The following is a 23,137-nucleotide window of genomic DNA, read 5'->3' on the forward strand; positions in this document are numbered from 1 at the left end:
ATTTATGGAGTTGCTCCCCTCAGACACCTGCTCTGAATTTTCAACTTTGGTTGAGGAAAGGAGACTGATCTCCAGGGCCTCCCTTCAGGCGGCACTGGACGGGGTTGATGTGGCAACCAGGGTTATGGCTACTGGTGTGGTCATGAGAAGGGGCTCATGGCTCCAGGTTTCTGGCCTCCCCTACGAGGTACAGCAAACTAGTCAAGACCTGCCCTTTGAGGGTGAGAGACTCAGAGAAGATGGACAAAAGGCTGAACAGCCTTAAACATTCTAGAGCCACCCTCAGGTCCCTGGGCCTCTATACTCCTTTGACCCAGCGGAGACATTTCCACCTGTAGCCCCAGCAGTTCGGTCAGCAGAATCACCAAGACAGGTCCAGCAGGAGAAATCAGAACGGCAGGAGAAGGCCGCGCCAACCTTCTGGCCAGAGCTCGGGACAACCCAAGCCATCTTCAGCGTCCAAGCCAGCCTTTTGACTGGCACAGTCAAGGATGGTGTACCATACCTAACAGTGGATCCACCCCGCCTTATCTTCTCATCCTGACTATCCCCTTTCTACTGTGCATGGTCCCATATCACCTCAGACCAATGGGTGCTCCACACGGTAGAGTGGGGATACTCGATCCAATTCTGTGCCCTCCCGCCCTTTCCGCCCCTTTCCCCATCCCTCTTCAGGGACCCTTCACACAAGCAGCTCCTTATCCAGGAGGTGTAGTTGCTCCTATTTTTAGGGGTGGTGGAGGAGGGTCCTCAGGAGCACAGGGGCGAGGGCTTTTACTCCTGGTATTTCCTAATACAGAAAGCCAAGGCGGCCTCAGGCCCATCCTGGACCTCAGAGAACTCAACAAGTTGGTGAAGAAACTCAAGTTCCACATTATTCCCTCACTGGATCCAGCAGACTGGTATGCTGCCCTCGACTTGAAAGATGCATACTTTTATATCGTGATCACCCAGCCCCTCAGGAAGTACCTCAGGTTCATGGTGAACAACACCAATTACCAATTTACAGTCCTCCCATTTGGCCTGTCATCAGCACCTTGTGTTTTCACCAAGTACATGGCAGTTGTTGCTGTGTTTCTGTGCAGGCGTTTCCTTACCTTGCTGTGTTTCTGTACAGGCACTGGGTACAGGTGTTTCCTTACCTTGACGACTGGCTGATCAAGAGCTGCTCCGAGACCCAAGGGGAAGCTCAGGTCAGATTCATTAGAGCCACGTTTGACAGCCTGGGTCTCCTTTTAAACAAAGTGAAATCGACTCTGTCCCCTGTCCAGAGGATAGAATTTATAGGGACAATATTGGACTCGACCCAGGCCAGGGCATACCTGCCGCAAGCAAGATTTCAGGCCCTGACCAATATCATTTGAGGCCTCAGTTTCCCACCACCACAGCAACAAACTGCCTGAATCTTCTCGGACACATGGCTGCCTGTACCTACCTGATGCAGCATGCCAGACTCAGGCTTCGACCTCTTCAGTCGTGGCTTGTGTCAGTGTACCGCCCATCCAGGAACAGCTTGGACAGGATAATGGCCCTGCCTTGCCCCATCCTCTATTCCCTCCTGTGGTGCCTCGACCCTCAGGAGGTATGCTCAAGGATCCCCTTTGCCAGTCTGCAGCTGTCTCAGTTGCTAGTGACGGATGCATCAGACTTGGGCTGGGGAGCACGGGTAGGAGACTGCAGGACTAAAGGTCTCTGGTCTCAGGCGGATCTGGCTCTCCACATCAATGTCAGATTGCTGAGAGCAGTCTGCCTGGCATGCCAGACCTTCTGGGCATACTTAACGGAACAGTGTGATCAGTCATGATGGATAACACCACGGCAATGTTCTGTATTAACAAACGGGGGTGCATGCTCCTCTCCCCTGTGCCAGGAAGCCCTCATGTTGTGGGACTTCTGTGTAGAACATTCAATACACCTCCAGGCATCATACCTCCCTGGAGTACAGAACGAGCTGGCGGACCACCTCAGCGTGTCATTTCATGGCCACAAGTGGTCCCTTCGCCCAGACGTTGCGATTTCAATCTTCCAGAGGTGGGCTTTCCCCAGATAGACATATTTGCCATTTGATATAACAGGAAGTGCCAGCAGTTCTGTTCCTTCCAAAATCGTACCCCAGGCTCCAGTGCAGATGTGTTCCTCCTCCATTGGGGAGATTGCCTCCTATATGCCTTTTCGCCCAGAGCGCTAGTTCACAGGGTACTCCTCAAGATCCGGAGGGAACGAGCTCAGGTCATATTGATAGCAACAGCCTGGCCCCATCAGCACTGGTACACATTTCTCCTAGACATGTCCATAGAAGCCCCCGCCACTCTGCCCGGACCTTCTGTCACAAGATCATGGTAGTCTTCAACATCTGAACCTTGGGTCGCTTCACCTCACAGCATGGAAGCTCCATGGTTGAACCTGGTGGAACTTTCCTGTTCAGGCCAGGTTAGACAAGCCCTTCGTGGCAGCAGAAAACCCTCTACGAGAGCCACATAGAATCATAGAATATCAGGGTTGGAAGGGACCCCTGAAGGTCATCTAGTCCAACCCCCTGCTCGAAGCAGGACCAATTCCCAGTTAAATCATCCCAGCCAGGGCTTTGTCAAGCCTGACCTTAAAAACCTCTAAGGAAGGAGATTCTATCACCTCCCCAGGTAACGCATTCCAGTGTTTCACCACCCTCTTAGTGAAAAAGTTTTTCCGAATATCCAATCGAAACCTCCCCCACTGCAACTTGAGACCATTACTCCTCGTTCTGTCATCTGCTACCATTGAGAACAGTCGAGGTCCATCCTCTTTGGAACCCCCTTTCAGGTACCTGAAAGCAGCTATCAAATCCCCCCTCATTCTTCTCTTCTGCAGGTTAAACAATCCCAGCTCCCTCAGCCTCTCCTCATAAGTCATGTGTTCTAGACCCCTAATCATTTTTGTTGCCCTTCGCTGGACTCTCTCCAATTTATCCACATCCTTCTTGTAGTGTGGGGCCCAAAACTGGACACAGTACTCCAGATGAGGCCTCACCAATGTCGAATAGAAGGGAACGATCACATCCCTCGATCTGCTCGCTATGCCCCTACTTATACATCCCAAAATGCCATTGGCCTTTTTGGCAACAAGGGCACACTGCTGACTCATATCCAGCTTCTCATCCACTATAATCCCCAGGCCCTTTTCTGCAGAACTACCACTTAGCCAGTCTGTCCCCAGCCTGTAGCGGTGCATTGGATTCTTCCATCCTAAGTGCAGGACCCTGCACTTATCCTTATTGAACCTCATCAGATTTCTTTTGGCCCAATCCTCCAATTTGTCTAGGTCCTTCTGTATCCTATCCCTACCCTCCAGCGTATCTACCACTCCTCCCAGTTTAGTATCATCCGCAAATTTGCTGAGAGTGCAATACACACCATCCTCCAGATCATTTATGAAGATATTGAACAAAACCGGCCCCAGGACCGACCCTTGGGGCACTCCACTTGATACCGGCTGCCAACTAGACATGGAGCCATTGATCACTACCCGTTGAGCCCGACAATCTAGCCAGCTTTCTACCCACCTTATAGTGCATTCATCCAGCCCATACTTCCTTAACTTGCTGACAAGAATACTGTGGGAGACCGTGTCAAAAGCTTTGCTAAAGTCAAGAAACAATACATCTACTGCTTTCCCTTCATCGACAGAACCAGTAATCTCATCATAAAAGGCGATTAGATTCATCAGGCATGACCTTCCCTTGGTGAATCCATGCTGGCTGTTCCTGATCACTTTCCTCTCATGCAAGTGCTTCAGGATTGATTCTTTGAGGACCTGCTCCATGATTTTTCCAGGGACTGAGGTGAGGCTGACTGGCCTGTAGTTCCCAGGATCCTCCTTCTTCCCTTTTTTAAAGATTGGCACTACATTAGCCTTTTTCCAGTCATCCGGGACTTCCCCGGTTCGCCACGAGTTTTCAAAGATAATGGCCAATGGCTCTGCAATCACAGCCGCCAATTCCTTCAGCACTCTCGGATGCAAGTCGTCCGGCCCCATGGACTTGTGCACGTCCAACTTTTCTAAATAGTCCCTAACCACCTCTATCTCCACAGAGGGCTGGCCATCTTTTCCCCATTTTGTGATGCCCAGCACAGCAGTCTGGGAGCTGACCTTGTTAGTGAAAACAGAGGCAAAAAAAGCATTGAGTACATTAGCTTTTTCCACATCCTCTGTCACTAGGTTGCCTCCCTCATTCAGTAAGGGGCCCACACTTTCCTTGGCTTTCTTCTTGTTGCCAACGTACCTGAAGAAACCCTTCTTGTTACTCTTGACATCTCTTGCTAGCTGCAGCTCCAGGTGCGATTTGGCCCTCCTGATATGATTCCTACATGCCCGAGCAATATTTTTATACTCTTCCCTGGTCATATGTCCAACCTTCCACTTCTTGTGAGCTTCTTTTTTATGTTTAAGATCCGCTAGGATTTCACCATTAAGCCAAGCTGGTCGCCTGCCATATTTACTATTCTTTCGACTCATTGGGATGGTTTGTCCCTGTAACCTCAACAGGGATTCCTTGAAATACAGCCAGCTCTCCTGGACTCCTTTCCCCTTCAAGTTAGTCCCCCAGGGGATCCTGGCCATCCGTTCCCTGAGGGAGTCGAAGTCTGCTTTCCTGAAGTCCAGGGTCCGTATCCTGCTGCTTACCTTTCTTCCCTGCGTCAGGATCCTGAACTCAACCAACTCATGGTCACTGCCTCCCAGATTCCCATCCACTTTTGCTTCCCCCACTAATTCTACCCGGTTTGTGAGCAGCAGGTCAAGAAAAGCGCCCCCCCCAGTTGGCTCCTCTAGCACTTGCGCCAGGAAATTGTCCCCTACGCTTTCCAAAAACTTCCTGGATTGTCTATGCACCGCTGTATTGCTCTCCCAGCAGATATCAGGAAAATTAAAGTCACCCATGAGAATCAGGGCATGCGATCTTGCTAAGTGGAAGAGATTTTCAGTCTGGTCAGCGCAGCACCATTCGCCCCGACGCTAGCCTTAGTTCCACTCAGTCTGGGCATCTGAAGCAGCAGGAGCTTTCGTTATCATCAATAAGGGTGCACCTAGCAGCTATCTCGGCCTTTCACCCAGGCATGGAAGGCCGCTCTGTTTTTGCTAACCTGATGATCAGCCGGTTCTTAAAAGGGCTTGACAGGCTATACCCTAACGTCAGTCAGCCTGTCCCTGTCTGGGACCTCAACCTGGTCCTCGCTAGGCTCATGGGACCCCCCCTTTGAACCATTAGCAACATGCTCCCTGCTCTACTTCTCTTACAAGGTGGCGTTCCTAGTAGCAATAACCTTGACCAGGAAGGTGTTGGAGCTCATAGCCCTAACATCAGAGCCTCCCTACACCGTGTTCTGTAAGGACAAGGTTCTGCTCAGGCCCCATCCTGCTTTCCTTCTGAAGGTTGTGTCACAGTTTCACATCAACCAGCACATCTTTCTCCTGGTATTCTACCCTAAACCGCATTCTAGTGGCAGGGAGCAGAGACTCCACTCACTAGATGTTCTCAGGGTGCTAGCTTTCTACATCGAAAGAACAAAGCCGTTGAGAAAATCGGTCCAGCTGTTCATGGCGATAGCAGACAGAATGAAGGGCCTACCCTTGTCCTCACAACACATTTTGTCATGGGTCACATCCTGCATACACGAGTGCTACAACCTGGCAGCAGTTCCCACACCCCCAATCACTGCACACTCCACCAGGGTGCGGGCTTCGTCAACAGCATTTCTGGCTCAGATCCCTACTCAGGAAATCTGCAGAGGAGCGACTGCCACTTTTTTTTCTGGTTTGCTTCTCCCTTAGCAGCCTCCTTGGATTTAACTCATTGCAGTCAGGCAGGATAATATTTAACAGATAAATTGAGGTGCATGCAATATTTATTAAATAATAAAACAACTCCTTCATTCTCCATCAGTATGGCCAAAATTAATGTTAAACAAATTTAAAATGTGACTAAAATAAAAACAGCTAGTGCATTTCATTGATGTGATCCCTATAATTTTCAGGAGTATTTATTGCTTTTCTATTGTGGTATTAATTTGTATTCTGTTTAATTAACACTTTATTTTGTTGTACTCTATCTAGTATCACAGAAGAGGTCCACCTCAACATGGACAGTAATGAAGAAAATTGTTGCTGAGCATGGGTTTACTGGATTATTTGCTGGTAACTGCTTTCATATATTTCCAAGAAAAAAGGAAATTAAGCGGATTTAATCATTAACTAGGTTTTTATAGAATCTGTCATGGGCAAGATAAAAAATACTCATGTCCTTCCACATGAATGTTGTTAGCTGTGGAGCAGTCATGAAAATAAAAATATATAAAAATATGCAATTCTAGTCAACTCTTAATTGAGAGATTATCAATTAACATGTCTAACAGTGTCTAAGAACAGAGGTGGTTTATTTTTCAAGCATGTGACAATTAGTATGTACCACATGTATCAGTTATGTCAATTAATGTAGTTGTAATTATTTTCCCAAATTGTCACTGACAGCAAAGTAGCGTGACAAGTTTTGCAACTAAAGAATTGTGAAAAACAAAACAAAAAGGTGTTTTACGTCCAGTTGATAGGGATAAAAGGTAGTTTTTGCAGGTGAAAATAGCTTTTCCAGCAGGTGAGAAATACAATTTGTAAAGCAAACACAGAACTAAGACAGACCGGAACCTGGCGACACTTAAGAACTCTGTTCTTGGGGGCAAGGGAGATCCAACTCTCTGTAGGGGCTCAGTGGGGGCCTAATTTTATTGTGGGTTGAGTGTGATTTATCTCCTACCAGTCACTACTACTTCCACATCAATGCTTAGGAACATCCCCTTTTTTTGGTTCTACTTTTTCTCACTAATCCTTTTTGGTATTCTCTGTCTTCAGAAACAAAGCTGCAGCTTCAACAGCCTTTTTTGTCTGCAGTCATAAGTGTTTAAGGAAGTTTTGCTGAGATCTTGGTTTGCATCTGAGTAGAGGGGTAGTAGCTGGGAATAGCGTTTACTATGGTAAATCACTCTGGACAGTTGCTGGCTTGTAGGATACTGTGGGCTAATGAATGTCAGAAGGCCCAAAACAGAATCAGGAAGATTACATAACATCATTGAAAGTTGGGCTTTTGTGTCATGATGCTCTGAGGGAGGGCTAGTCATATTATGGGCTTGTATTACTAAATCCACAAGACAGGAGTGGTGGTATTTGATGTTCCATATAACTCTGGAACATCAGTTTTCACAGCACCACTGGCTTCAGTTTATTTGTTTAAAAAGGCACGCTATCAGAATAAAAAAATCATTCTAAAAGTCCTCATCTTTATCACATGAAATTACTAAAACTGAAAACATGTTTCTTCTTCGAGTGCTTGCTCATGTCCATTCTATTAGGTGCATGTGTGCTGTGTGCACAGAGATTTTTCCCTCAATAGTATCCATCAGCCTGGCTCCAGCATTCTCTGGTGCTGCATGCTCAAGTGCGAATATAAGGGGCCCAGCTGGTCCTGCACTGTCTCCATTCCTTCTTGTCGCCTGTGGCAGTCTCTGGAACAACTTCTCTTGCCTCAGCATAGCGTTCAATCAGTGGTTCTGTTGTTTCCTCCTTTCTTTCTCAAGTTTAGTTACCTTCAGTTTTATTCTTTAGCAGTAGTCTGTACAGTTAGACTCCCTCATTTTGCTTAGTGCGGCATCGTCTGCCTTTGAGATTGGTCATGCCCCGGTCTCTGGACTTCAAACCCTGTGCCTCTTGCGGCAAGCCCATGCCGGTGAGCAACCCACACTCCAGCTGTCTGAAGCATCTGGGGGAATCGCATGTGCGAGAGCAATTGCCAGATCTGCCATGAGTTCAAGCCTCGGACAAAAAAAGGACAGGGAGGCTACGCTAAGGGCCATCTTGATGGAAGGTGCACTCAGACTGGCGTCGGAGCCAAACTGGTCAGACTTGGCACCAAGTACCTTGACATCAGTACAGAGTGCTCCTCCAGCAGCATGGGTTTCTCAGCATAGTTCTCCTTTACCGGTGCTGAGAAAGAATTACAAGAAACAATGGTCCAAGAGGGGATGCTCCCCAGAACCGAGGAAGAACAAGCAAGGGGAATCCAGCAGACTGCGAACTGTGTTGGGCCACTCCTCCACCCCCACTCAGCAAGTGACACTGTCGACTCCGCCTTCCTCACAGGTGCCATTGAATCTGATGCAGGACCATCCACTGAAACCTGGGGGACACCGTGGCATCAGCAGGAAGCAGGATCACAGTACTATCCACCCTGGAGGCCTTCACAGCGGCCAAGGACCTGATGACTCTCCTGATACTGCTGACCCAGGTGGGACAACTTCTGGCACTGGAGAGATCATTGAGTAGAAGGAAGCATTTTGTCCCAAGCTCTAACCCTGCACCAGGTCCAAGGGAAACTGGCCCTGCCAACATCAGCGAAACTTCCCTGCTCTGGCACCGATCCCTGGATCCTCAGCACGGACCAGCGGAAGCAAGAGGTTTGACCCCCTTGTGGTCTCTCCAAACTGACTTGAAGTCAGAGGTGGAGTCCTGCACCCAATCAAGGGGCTGTTACCCGTACCTAACATACATTCCATCGGATTCCCATGCACGCACCTGCCCCAGAGGGCAGTGGCCTATGCAGGTCCAGTGGCAATTTTGGAATCCATGGGGGTTCCTCCCAGTACTGGGGCTGCCTTCCAACTGTTCATAGTCAGTGGTGTCTGAGAGAAGGGCCCCTCCGCCATGCTATCCAGCATCTGATCCTGACTACAGTACTGACACTCGGGAGTTAGGCCTGCATGATGGGGTTGGTGCAGAAGACGAGGAGGAAGGTGCCTTCTTGGAGCAGGTCTTGGAGCAGTGCTCATCAGGAGCTATTGAAAAGTATGGCTTCTAACCTGGGGCTAGAGGTGGAGGTGCTTAAAGAGTCCTCACACAGCCTGGTCACCATCTTGGCTGCAGCAGTCCCATCAAAGGTGGCCCTAGCCCTCAACAAAGCCTTTATGGTTCCAGTCAGGTCCCTGTGGCAGACCCATTCCTCTCTACTCCCCATTTCAAAAAGAGCAGAGAAGTAGTATGTTCCTGCCAAGAGGTCTGAATACCCCCACCTCGGGTCCCTTGTGATCACAGCGGCCAACGAAAGAGACAGGCAAGGGCTGCAAGGCGCAACCCCGAAGCCAAAGGACTCAAAGAGGCTGGACCTGTTTAGTAGAAAGATTTATTCTACTGGTGGGTTACAGCTCCGCATTTCCAACCAGCAGATCTTGCTTTGGAGGTATGACTATAATGTCTGGGACTTGATGGCAGAGTTTAAGGACTCGCTGCCCCAGGAGTCCAGGCAAGTATTCTTTGTTCTGATGAGGGAAGGAAAGACCATAGCCAGGACCTCCTTCCAGGTGGCCCTAGACGCCACTGACACAGCAGCCAAAACAGTGACATCGGCTGTGGTCATGAGAAGGTGCTCCTGGATCCAATCCTGGGGGTTGCCACTGGAGGTTCAACAATCCATTCAGAATCGTCTGTTTGAGGAAATCCCCCTCTTCTCTGAAAAGATGGATTAGAAACTCTCGCACCTGAAACATTCCATGGCTCCCCTCAGATCGCTGGGCCTCTACTTCCCGGCACTTCCGAGGAAGCATTTCAGACCTCAACAACCTGCCCGCTTCTCATCTCTGCCACCTCACCAAGACCTGTTGAAAAAATGAAGAGAGATTATAAATGAAGGCAATCATTCCTTTACACCTCAGCCTTGCTACCGGGCTCAAATAGATACCCAGGAGACCCCCAAGCAGAACTTCTGAAAAGGTGCCCAAGAGCGTGTTATCAATTTCCATTCTGGATCCTGCCTCTCCGCCCCCTGTTTTTAAAGTGATTCTCCTACTTCAGCCCGGTGTGGTCTTTCATCACCTCAGATCATTGGATGCTGAGTATGGTGGAGGAAGGTTACACCCTTCAGTTTTCTTCCACCTCTCCCTCCCTGTCCCTCCCCAGGGACCCGTCTCACAAGCACTCTTCTAGTCCAGGAGGTTCAAGCCCTCCTGAGGGTAGGGGCTGGGGAGAAGGTGCCTCAGAGCTTGAGAGAGAAAGGGTTTTACTCCCACTATTTCCTAATCCCAAAGGCCAAAGAGGGTCTTCAACCCATCTTAGACCTGCATCGTTTCAACAACTATCTCAAGAAGCTGAGGTTCTGCATGGCCTCCATTATTCCCTCCCTGGATCCAGGGGACTGGTACACCACCCTCAACTTGAAAGACACCTATTTCCATATCTCCATCTTCCAGGGCCACAGAAAGTTCCTCAGGTTCATCATAAACCAGACCAATTTCACCCGCTTACTTCCCTGGTCCTTCTCGCATGAACAGAGAGCAACAATACCCAAAGTCCAAAGGTGCAAACAATTCGATGTTTATTGGGGTGAACTTCCAGCAAGCATGATTCCTGTTTCCTTCCTTAGTGTCCCCCTTCCCAACTCTGACACCACAGAGCCTTACCTGTGTCCCTGTTCCCATTCCCCCCCTTAGCAACACATGATTCCAATTTTCCCACCCACATTCCCTGTTCCCATTCCCCCTTACTTCCTGATTGACTGCAGACTATATAGTAAAACTTGAGTTCTGCTTAGCTATACCTTAACCAATCGTTTTATTGAAATTTAACTAACCAATCCTAACATATTATAGCATGATTATTTAACCAATTATATCCTTCCACCTTAATTAGTTTACACCCGGCAAAATTAATTATACAGCAGACAGAAACAATCACAGAACCAGACAGAGATTATACAGACAAACAATAGGGAAATGGGGACTACAATGATAGAACAACACAGAAATGAGGATTTCACATCCCAGCTATTGCTATCAAACTAAGTTTCCTTTTACATCTTCAAGGCACGTCCCTTTCTCTGGAGGTGATAGGCATTATCAGGACAGGATTGTATTCCTAACAGCCAAATAGCACCTTCTTTCAAAGTGACTAGTTTAGAATGTAAGGATGTGACCGTTCGCTTCCCAGCTTATGACTGCCTCTGCTGCTTAGCCAAAGATCTTAGCCTAAGAACAGGGCCTCAGACTATGACAGTAAGAGAAGGCCCTTACACTGGCAGGCAGTGATTTTGATTCTTTCTTTTATACCTCTATAACTAGCTAAGTGATAAGAATACACCTAAATTCTTGGCGTATAGGCCTTTACAGACAGGCCTGAATAGCTATATCCTAACACTCTCCTTCGGCCTGTCAGCAGCCCCTCGAGTTTTCACAAAATGGATGGCAGTGGTGGTGGTCTTCCTCAGAGGGCAAGGCATTCAAGTCTACTCATACCTTGATGACTGGCTGATCAAGGGCCAGTCCAAGGTCTAGGTGAAAGTGAGCATCAATCTGGCCCTAGCTACCTTCCGTGCCCTGGGGCTATTGATAAACGAGCAAAAGTCTACTCTTGTCCCTATCCAGAGGATAGAGTTTAGCAGGGTGGTGCTCGATTCTACTCAAGCCAGAGCCTTCCTCTAAGAGGCTTGCTTCCAGAAAATGTCAGCTCTGATACCCAAGGTCAAGGCCCACCGAGTCACGACAGCCCATTTTTGCCTCAGACTTTTAGGTCACATGGCCGTGTACACTTACATGGTACAGCATGCAAGACTGCGCTTCCCCTCTTCAAACTTGGCTGGCTGACCTCAGTGTACTCACTGAGCTGCCATCACTTGCACTTGGTGTTTACAGTTCTCTCCCTGGTCCTCACTTCCCTCCACTGGAGAGGTCCCAATCGGTGCATGCCTGCATTCTCTTTGACACCCCACAACGAGCAGTATCCCTAATTTTGGAGGGCTCACCTTGAGTACCTCAAGATTCAGGGCCTATGGTCTCAGGAAGAGCTCTCCTTGCACATAAATGTCAGAAAGCTCAGAGCAGTCCACTTAGCATGCCAGGTGTTCCTACCCCAGATCACAGGCAAAGTCGTTTGAGTGCTCATGGACAACATGCCAGCCATATTTTACATCAACAGAAAGGGAAGAGCACACTTCTCCACCCTGTGTCAAGAGGCCATTCACCTGTGGGACTTGTGTGTGAAACATTCCATTCGCTTTGAAGCTTCCCACCTTCCAGAAGCCCGGAACAATCTGGGCAGATCATCTCAGAAAGCCTTTTTCTTCTCACCACAAGTGGTCCCTCCAAACAGATCCATCTTCCAGAGGTGGGGGTTCTTCTTCGAGTGCTCGCTCATGTCCATTCTGTATTAGGTGTGTGTGCTCACTATATGCACGGGTGCCAGAATTTTTTTCCCTCAGCAGTATCTGTAGGGGACTGGCTCTGGTGCACTCTGCAGTGGTGCCCACATGGTGCAGTATAAGGGGCACTGCCACCTCTCCCCACCCTCAGTTCCTTCTGTTTCATTCTCTGTTCTTGCGAACTTTGAAAACCTGTAATATAGTTGTGTATAGTTAGTAGTTTATTAGTTATCCTTAGTAGTCATTCTCAAACACTTCATTAGTCCCAGGTGGGACTCAGTTGGGGAACGGGGCATGTCCCGGTCCCCAGGCTTTAAGCCCTGCAGTAGCTGCAAATGGACTATGTCCATCAGCGATCCACATACCAGCTGCCTAAGGTGCTTAGGCGAAGGGCACATACATGACAAGTGCCATATCTGCAAGTCCTCTAAACCTAGGACAAAGAAGGAGCATGATAGATGTGTGAAAGCACTCCTAATGGAGTAGGCACTCACTCTGGCATCAGAGCAGTGGTCCGACTCCACACTCAGCACCGCGGCCTTCATGCACAGTGCTCCGCTGGCACCATCCATGAGCCGGCACTGGTCCCCCTCCACTGCTCTGGTCAAGAAGCCAAAAAAGATCTCCTACCTCCACTAAGGGAAAGGAGAGGGCTGGGAGCGAGCCACGACCCATGCAGCTCAATGCACCCTTCAGGAAGTTGGGCCCCAGCTCAAGTTGAGCAGTGCAGCCCATCCCATACTTCGCCTGTGACTCCGGATAACGGTGCAGACCCCTACCAGCTTCAAGTGTTGTCGACGCCCGAAGCCCTTCAAGCAGCTCAGGAGATCCTGATGCTCCCAGTGCCGCCCACACTGACTCCAGTGCTACTCCAGTCTCAGGGAAAATCCGCGGTGAGACCTATGCATGAGTCCCCACCTCAGTGGCACCGTTCCCTATCGAGAGGGACGTCCCGCCATTGCTCGCCCACCCAAAGCCGTCACGCCCCAGGACTAGAGAGGCAGGCCTAGTGGAGCTGTAACCGTGCCTCAATGCCTCACAACTGAAGATGCCAAATTCAGGATGAACTGCTGGGAAATAGGGCAGATACACCCCAAGATTGGTCGCTAATCCCCCATAGGATATACCAAACCAGCAACAAAAGTAAACTTCTGTTTCACCACACTGACTGACAAGAAAACATAAAGGTAGTTTTCTCAGGCATTCCAGTTCTTATATCACCACCAAAAACACTGATTCAAAGATGAGTGGTTCTTTACAACCAGTCTCATCAAATAATAGGTTCTTCTGATCCCGAAGGACTAGTCACACACCCAGGTCAATATATAACTTAGATCTTACCCAAAAATCACGCCAATGCCAATCCTTCAGTATCTAAAATCTAAAGGTTTATTCATGGTTAAAAAAAAAAAAAAGAAAGAAAGGTGAGAGTTAAAATTGGTTAAAGGAATCAATTACATACAGTAATGGCAAAGTTGTTGGTTCAGGCTTGTAGCAGTGATGGAATAAACTGCTGGGTTAAGTCAAGTCTCTGGAGTACATCCACAACTTGGATGGATAATGTCCTTTGTTCAGAGCTTCAGTTTGTAGCAAAGTTCCTCCAGAGGTAAAAAACAGGATTGAAGACAAAATGGAGATGTTTCCATGGCCTTTTATAGCTTTTGCCATGTGGAGGGCATCCCGTTGTTCTTACTGTGGAAAATTACAGTAACAAGATGGAGTTTGGAGTTGCAGGGGCAGGCCACATTTTCATGCCCAATTTCCCTCAGTCATTGCAGGAAGCCATTACCTACACTCCAGACAGCATGTTTACATGACAGTCCACTCAGTGTAGATGGCCGTCTCCCATGGTCTGTTGTCAAACAAGTGTTTCTTAATGAGCCACTTAATTTGAATAGTCCCTTCAAGATGTGCTGGCTAGCTACCTTGTGGGCGGTACCCCAGGAGCAAACATTTGAAATCCAGGTATAGAGCCAATACTTATAACTTCAAATACAAAAATGATACATACATACCGACAGCATAATCATCACCAGAAAATCATAACCTTTTCAGAGACACCTTAGTTGTACAAGACTTGCTGCAAATATATAACAGTGGTTGCAACAATGATCTATATGGTCATATTTTAATCAGATAACGTCACAGGAGCCCTCTTCGGTCTCTGTACAGGGGCCACCGATTGAGGGACTGAAGACCTATCTCGCCAGTAGATTGGCACAGACCCTCTGAGGCACGTGCTGCCCGGCAAGAACTCCAGGCCCCGGCCCAACTGTCTCCAAGGGCTTGGTACTGATCACGGGACTGTTCAGAGATCGCAGATCACTGGGCCATCATCGCCCCTCTCCAAGCAGTAGGTTGCCCTTGTCAGGAAGATCCCCCCGGCAACCAGCCCATATTAGCTCCCAGTCCCATTCGATGTCCCGGTACCATTCGAGTAGCGTGAGGTGTGGATCACCAGGTCTCCAACGCAGATCCACCAAACACCATTAGTCCTCAAGATCCCGACCAAGACACCCGTCTCACTCAGACAGGTTAGTTTTGGGATGCAGTGACTGGCACTGGTCGGACAAGAGCCACTGCTCCGCCCAATCCTAGTCACCCAGTACCCACCACTCCGCTTATACCTCCAGCACGGAGCGAAGTTCCCTGACTGGGACAGGCCTCGGTACCTGTGGTGCTGCCTGCATCATTAGCACCGAAATCTGTCCCATGGCCCCAGGCGCAGTGGCTGGTGCCATGGAACCCACATGCTGCGCTCTCAGCCTATTGGTAAATGACAAAAAATCAACATTAGTGCCGGTGCAGAGGATAGAATTATCAGAGCGGTCCTCAACTCGACCTGCACCAGGGTGTTCCTGCAACTGGAAATGTTCCATACATTGACGAACCTCATCGAGGAAGTCTCCCTGTTCCCTCTGACCACAGCCGGGATTGGTCTGCGCCTGCTGGGTCACATGGCAACATGCACTTATGTGGTCCACCATGCCAGGCTCTGGATGCGGCCCCTGTAACAATGGCTGGGGATGGTCTATTCCTAGTTCCAAGACCCCCTGGAAAAGATCGTTACCATTCCCCAGACGATACTTACCTTGCTGCAATGGTGGACCGACCACAGGACAGTCCTGGAAGGGGTTCATTCGATAACCCCCTCACTCCATTGAGTTGGTGTCGGATGCCTTGGACGTCAGCTGGGGTGTGCATCTCAGTGACCTCCAGACACAGGGGATGTGGTCCTCAGAAGAGGCGAAGTTGCACATAAATGTCAGAGAGCTCTGAGCAGTCCGGCTGGCATGCGGAGTCTTCCTGCTCCACCTGTCAAGCAAGGTGGTATGAGTCCTGACGAACAACACAGCTTCAGTGTTCTTCATCAACAGGCAAGGAGGAGCATGCTCATCGGCTCTCTGGCAAGAGGCACTCCGTTTATAGGACTTCTGCATCGGCCATGAAATCCACCTGGAAGCTTGTCACCTTCCCGGTGTCAAGGATACGCTGGCGGACCAGCTCAGCAGGGACTTCTCCTCTTACCACGAGGGGCTGCTCCATCCAGAGGTAGCCTGCATGATCTTCAGAAAGTGGGGAACTCCCCAAGTGGACCTGTTTGCTACCAGGCCACTGGTTTTGGTCTTGGCAAGGTCTGAGCAAGGACTCCCTCTTTGATGCCTTCCTCCTGTCGTGGTCAGGGAGTCTGATGTACACATTCCCTCCGATTCCACTCATCAGCAGGGTCCTGGCAAAGATTAAGAGAGACAAAGTGCAGGTTGTAGTGATCGCCCTGGTGTGGCCTCGCCAGCATTGGTTTGGCATGCTTATGAACTTCCAAGTCCATGCCCAACTGACCGGACCTGCTATTGTAGGACCACAGTCGGCTCCTACACCCCAACCTTGAGTCCCTCCACCTCAGGAGCGGACCTGATTGGAAGGAGTCCAGCAGATCCTCCTGGGGAATAGGAAGCCCTCAGCTAGACTAAATTAACTGGTCAAGTGGACAAGGTTTTCCCACTGGGCATCCGAACGTGGCATTTCTCCCTTGCGTTCTTCCATTCAGGCTGTCCTGGACTACCTGCTCCATTTGAGGAATCGGGGCCTGGCCGACTCTTCCATGAGAAGAAAGAACAGGAGTACTTGTGGCACCTTAGAGACTAACAAATTTATTAGAGCATAAGCTTGCGTGGGCTACAGCCCACTTCATCGGATGCATAGAATGGAACATATAGTAAGATATAGATATAGATACACATACAGATAAGTTGGAAGTTACCATACAAACTGTGAGAGGCTAATTAGTTAAGATGAGCTATTATCAGCAAGAGAAAAAAACTTTTGTAGTGATAATCAAGATGGCCCATTTAGACAGTTGACAAGAAGGTGTGAGGATACTTAACTTAAGGAAATAGATTCAATATGTGTAATGACTCAGCCACTCCCAGTCCCTATTCAAACCCAAGTTAATGGTATCTAGTTTGCATATTAATTCAAGCTCAGCAGTTTCTCCTTGGAGTCTGTTTTTGAAGCTTTTCTGTTGCAAAATTGCCAGCCTTAAATCTTTTACTGAGTGGCCAGAGAGGTTGAAGTGTTCTCCTACTGGTTTTTGAATGTTATGATTCCTGATGTCAGATTTGTGTCCATTTATTCTTTTGCATAGAGACTGTCAGGTTTGGCCAATGTACATGGCAGAGGGGCATTGCTGGCACATGATGGCATATATCCCACTGGTAGATGTGCAGGTGAACGAGCCCCTGATGGCGTGGCTAGTGTGATTAGGTCCTATGATGGTGTCACTTGAATAAATATGTGGACAGAGTTGGCATCGGGTTTTGTTGCAAAGATAGGTTCCTGGGTGAGTGTTTTTGTTGTGTGGTGTGTGGTTGCTGGTGAGTATTTGCTTCAGGTTTGGAGCTGTCTGTAAGCAAGGACTGGTCTGTCTCCCAAGATCTGTGAGAGTGAGGGATCATTTTTCAGGATAGGTTGTAAATCTTTGATGATGCACTGGAGAGGTTTCAGTTGGGGGCTGAAGGTGACAGCTAGCGGCATTCTGTTATTTTCTTTGTTGGGCCTATCCTGTAGTAGGTGACTTCTGGGTACTCTTCTGGCTCTGTCAATCTGTTTTTTCACTTCAGCCGTTGGGTATTCCATGAGAGTGCATCTCACGGCCATGTCCGCTTTTCACCTGCCAATCCAAGGGCAGACAGTGTTTTCCCATGACTTGACCGTCAGATTCTTGAGAGGGCTCCAGAGACTCTTCCCACAGGTACAGGCTCCTGTCCCACAGTGAGATCTTAACTTGGTCCTCTCTAGGCTTATCGGCCTGTCCTTTGAGCCACTGGGTTCCTGCTCCTTTTCCCACCTGTCATGGAAGGTCGCATTCCTGGTGGTGGTGACGTCAGCAAGACGGGTCTCTGAAATTAAAGCATGGGCCTCAGAACCATCATACACAGTCTTCTACAAAGACAAGTTTCCTACTGAAGGTGGTGTCTACCTTCCATATGAACCAGGACATCTTCCTCCTGGTGTTTTGTCCCAAACTGCACAAAACCAGCAAAGAGAGGCGTCTTCACGCGCTGGATGTCCGAAGGGCCTTAAGTTTTTACTTAGAACATACCAAGCCTTTCCGTAAATCAACTGAGCTCTTCATTGTTACAGCAGATAGGATGAAGAGCCTTCCGGTGTCCTCACAGAGGATTTCCAATTGGATCATCTCATCCATAAGGACCTGTTACGACCTGGCGGGGGTTCTGCTGCCACCGATTGTCAGAGCCCACTCAACTAGATTTCAAGATTAAGTCGATACGTCTATGGAGGAGATGGTATGATGGGATAACATGATTTTGGCAATTAATTGATCTTTAACTATTCATGGTAAATAGGCCCAATGCCCTGTGATAGGATGTTAGATGGGGTAGGATCTGAGTTACTGCAGAGAATTCTTTCCTGGGTATCTGGCTGGTGAATCTTGCTCACATGCTCAGGGTTCAGTTGATCGCCATATTTGGGGTCAGGAAGGAATTTTCCTCCAGGGCAGATTGGAAGAGGCCCTGGGGGGTTTTCGCCTTCCTCTGTAGCATGGGGCACAGGTCACTTGCTGGAGGATTCTCTGCACCTTGAAGTCTTTAAACCATGATTTGAGGACTTCAGTAGCTCAGACATAGGTCAGAGGTTTTTCACAGGAGTGGGTGGGTAAGATTCTGTGGCCTGCATTGTGCAGGAGGTCAGACTAGATGATCATAATGGTCCCTTCTGACCTCAATATCTATGAAACTAGAGCCGTCTTCGGCGGCCTTCCTGGTGCACATCCCTATTCAGGACATCGGCAGAGCAGCAACGTGGTCCTCTGTCCACCCGTTCATTATGCCAGCACTCAGGAGGCCAGGGATGATGCTGGGTTCGGCAGAGCTGTGTTGCAATCTACATATCCGTGAACTCCTATTCACTTCCAGGGGCACTGCTTGGGAGTCACCTAATATGGAATGCACATGAGCAAGCACTCGAAGAAGAAAAGACAGTTACCTTTTCTGGAGCTGGTGTTCTTTGAGATGTGTTGCTCATGTCCATTTCACAACCCATCGTCCTTCCCCACGGTTAGAGTTTCCAGCAAGAAGGAACTGAGGGTGGGGGGAGCTGGCAGTGCCCCTTTATACCGCGCCATGCAGGCACACTCCAGAGGGTGCCAGAGCCGGTCCCCTACGGATATTGCTGCTGGAAAAACTTCCAGCACCGATGCATGTGGCGAGCACACACACCTAATATGGAATGGACATGAGCAACACATCTCGAAGAACACCAGTTATGGAAAAGGTAACTGTCTTTCTTTTTCCCCATGTAGACCTGTTCGTAACCAAGCAGAACAGGAAATGTCAGCAGTTCTGCTTGCTGCACAATCACAGCCCAGGCTCTCTCTGGGATGCCTTTCTGCTCCCATGGACAAAGCTCCTGTTCTACACATTTGTCCCCATTCCTCTGGTACACAAGGTCCTTCTACATGTCAAGCGAGACAAAGCAAGGGTTATATTTATAGCCCCTGCATGACTGCACCAACACTGCTTTGGCATGCTACGAAATCTGTCAGTAGCAACCCCGCTGCCGCTCTCGCCCCTCCCAGGCATGATTTCGCTAGATCATGGCTGTTTGTTCCATCTGAACCTCATAGCCCTCTACCTGACTGCGTGGAAGCTCCATGGTTGAATTCAGTGGACCTGGCTGGTTCAGAACAAGTCTGCCAGGTCTTGCTAGGTAGTAGAAAACCATCTACTAGAGCAATTTACCTAGCCAAGGGGAAGCGTTTCTCAGTGTGGTCTTCCCAGTGAGGCTTTTCACCAACTTAGTCACCCCTCCTGTCCATGCTGGAATACCTGCTCCATCTGAAACAACAAGTCCTAGCCATTTAATCTATCAAGGTGCATCTAGCATCAGTCTCAGCCTTCCAACTTCTGGTGGGTGGTAGGTCAGTCTTCTCACATGAAATGTCCGTTCAATTCCTTAAGGGTCTAGAGAGGCTTTACTCTCAAATTCGCAAGCCTGTTCCTCCATGGGACCTACACCTGGTCCTGTTGAGACTCTCAGGACCTCCGTTTTAACTGCTGGCATAGCTCTATTGAGCTCCTGGAAGGTTGCCTTCTTGGTAGTGATTAACTCGACCAGGAGGGTCTCAGAAATCAGGGCCCTTATATCAGAACCCCTATTTAAGGTGTTCTTTAAGGACAAGGTTCAACTCCCTCCCACCCCCAACCCAGCATTCTTCCCAAAGGCATTCTTGCAGTTTTCATAGTAATCAGGCTATTTTCCTGCCCATTTTCTTTCCAAAACCACACAAAAATACAGAGGAGTGGCACATCCATGTGCTTGACGTTAATGTGTCATAGCCTTCTACATGGAGGGAAGCAAGCTGTTCCATAAATCCACTCAGCTCTTTGTGGCAGTAGCAGACGAATGAAAGACTGATCAGTTTCGGCCTAGAGAATCTCATACTAGATTATTTTCTGCATTTGCACGTTTTATAAGCAGACAGGAGTCCTACCACCTGCCACCTTGACAGCCCATTTGATGAATCTCAGGCTTCATCAGCAGCGTTTCTGGCCCAAGTCCCAATCCAAGACATCTGCAGGGCAGCGATCTGTCAGTACATACTTTCTCATTACGTTCCTAGAGAGTAGTTATCAGTGTTTCACAGTCAAGCTGGAAAGGCATATTGACTGATTCCCTCAGGGTCTGGTTCTGTTCAATATCTTCATCAATGATTTAGATAATGGCATAGAGAGAGTACACTTACAAAGTTTATGGACGCTACAAAGCTGGGAGTGGTTGCAAGTGCTTTGGAGGATAGGATTAAATTTCAAAATGATCTGGACAACCTGGAGAAATGGTCTGAAGTAAATATGATGATTTTCAATAAAGACAAGTGCAAAGTACTCCACTTAGGACAGAACAATCAGTTTTCACACCTATAAAATGGGAAACTACTGCCTAGGAAGGAGTACTGTGGAAATGGATCTGGGGGTCATAGTGGATCACAGGCAAAATATGAGTGAACAATGTAACACTATTGCAAAAAAAAAAACAAAAAAAACCACCCCATCATTCTGGGATGTATTAGCTGGAGTGTCATAAGACACGAGAAGTAATTCTTCCGCTGTACTCCACACTGATTAGGCCTCAACTGAAGTATTGTGTCCAATTCTGAGCACCAAATTTCAGAAAAGATATGGATAAATTGGAGAAAATCCAGAGAAGAGCTACAAAAATTATTAAAGATCTAGAAAATGTGACCTATGAGGGAAGATTGAAAAAATTGGGTATGGGTAGTCCAGAGAAGAGAAGACTGAGGGGGGATGATATAAGAGTTTTCAAATACATAAAAAATTGTTACAAGGAGGAAGGAGAAAACTTGTTCTCCTTAACCACCGAGGATAGGACAAGAAGCAATGGTCTTAAATTGCAGCAACAGTGGTTTAGGTTAGACATTAGGAAAAACTTCTGTCATGGTGGTTAAGCACTGGAATAAATTGCCTGGGGAGGTTGTGGAATCTCCATAATTGGAGATTTTTAAGAGCAGGTTAGACAAAAATGTGTCAGGGATGGTCTAGATAATACTTTAGTCCTGCCTTGAGTGCAGGGGACTGGACTAGGTGACCTTTCAAGGTTTCTTCCAGTCCTATGATTCTTCTCCCACTACCGGATTACCCAGTAAGCTAGGGATGACACCAAATTTGGTAGATCAGTGGTGCAATCCTCATGTCCATGAGCTCCAAGTCCACTTCCTCAGGTACTGCTTGGGAGTCATCTAACGTGTAATGGGCATGAGCAAGCACTTGAAGAAAAAACTGTTTCTATAACTGTTATTCTTTTTATGTGTTGCTCATGTCCATTGCATGACCCACCCTCCTGCCCCTGGCCAGTTAGCTGGCAAGACGAACTGAAGGTGTGGGGCTGTTCGGCCCTTTGTACCGGCGCATGAGCACATGGCACCAGAGGGTGCTAGACCCGGTCCAAGGGATACCACGGAGGGGAAAATCTCCAGCGACTTTACACATGGCGCATGCTTGCACCTAACATGGAATTGACATGAGCAACGCATCTTGAAGAACAGTAGTTACACAAAGGTTAGTAACAGTTTCCCCCCTCATTTATATGGTTTATTTTTATTTTATAAGCTTGAATGAATTTTAAAAAGTAAACAAAGTAGTAAGTTTATTTCTGGTTCTCATGCGTCAGCCACAGTAGGATGGCAAGCACTCCAGGAGTGTGTTTAAATAAAAAAAAAATTAATTGGACTCCTTTTTTAAAGCCTATGTTTTATAAAACCAACATTTTTCTTCTAAGACGACTACAGTGTCCTTTATGAAAATGTTGAAAGTCAGTGCAATACATTTTAAACAATTCAAAATGTAATCCAAAATGCAGTCCAAATCAGGAGCACAAACCAAAAGAAAGTGTACCACTTTAATGTTTCTCCTAATCTTTAAGTCATAAATTAACATATATACATATAAAGGGGTTTTAGAATTTCAAAATTTGCATAGTAGTTATTTTTGTCTAAAGCGACAAAGTCTAAACTTACTGTTACGAGAGTTAAATGGATTGAACAGATTAGAAGCTTTACTTCCCATGAACAACTATCATCCACAAAACAATGCACATTTTAACTATGGGCCTGATCCTGTACATGTATACCTTTGTACTCAAGTAGTCTTAGTAGAATTGCCAATTTAAGAGCCCACATGAGTAAGAAAATAATGTGAAAATTAAAAAAAAACAGGTAGGGGCTCTATCCTCTCACTTTTGAACCCCATCTACCCACACCAATTGCCTGTGTGACAATTGCAGGTTGAAAATTCAATATTAAATGCATATAAATTGTACACCCAAAAATGCAGGCATCTGTTCCTTCTGCACCTGCTTCATGACTCCCACCTTCCCGTTGTCCTAAATCCTCCTGGCTCCCAGTGCACCTGCTCCCCTCTGACTGACTCCAGTAGCCAAACAGCCCCATACAGGTTCTAGCAGCTGCCTCTTCTCCAGTCCACAGAGGAAGAGCTTCCCCTGAGCTCCTATCTCCACTCACTGTACTATACAGAGAAAGGTAGAAGTGGGGCTACTGTTAGATGGCTTGGGTGAGTCCATAGTGCTGTACCTGCTCTGAGTGTACAGAGGATGCCACCATTGCCACCAGTGGCTCTAGCGGCCAAAGGGGGAAACTGCAGACAGCTCAGATAAAAAGCTTCCTGTAGTTGTTCACATGGTCACGGGTGCAACTTGCCAGTGTTTGCACCACTGGACTGGTTCCTTGGGACTGCTTGGGTCTAATACATACTTAAGTGTTTGCAAGACTGTGGCCTATATGTTTCCTTAAGAATAGGACTTTTTACCACTTTACTTGCTGCAGTGAGTGATACTACACAGTGTTATAGAAGCCTGTGGTCTGTCTTATTCTGAAAATGA

At 47.8% G+C, this 23,137-nt stretch overlaps 1 protein-coding gene across 5 annotated transcripts in view; it reads left to right on the forward strand.

Moving 5' to 3' along the window:
- The window catches only part of SLC25A40 (solute carrier family 25 member 40), a 79,666-nt gene that overhangs the window by 56,086 nt on the left and 443 nt on the right, over positions 1-23,137 (forward strand). For all 5 annotated transcript variants that reach the window (XM_073334076.1, XM_073334079.1, XM_073334075.1 and 2 more), the window contains one exon: positions 6,088-6,168. In XM_073334076.1, the coding sequence (XP_073190177.1) occupies positions 6,088-6,168 (81 nt within the window). The remainder of the gene's footprint in view (positions 1-6,087; positions 6,169-23,137) is intronic.

The sequence above is a fragment of the Lepidochelys kempii genome, chromosome 2, assembly GCF_965140265.1.
Source record: "Lepidochelys kempii isolate rLepKem1 chromosome 2, rLepKem1.hap2, whole genome shotgun sequence".
Classification (NCBI taxonomy): Eukaryota; Metazoa; Chordata; order Testudines; family Cheloniidae; genus Lepidochelys; species Lepidochelys kempii.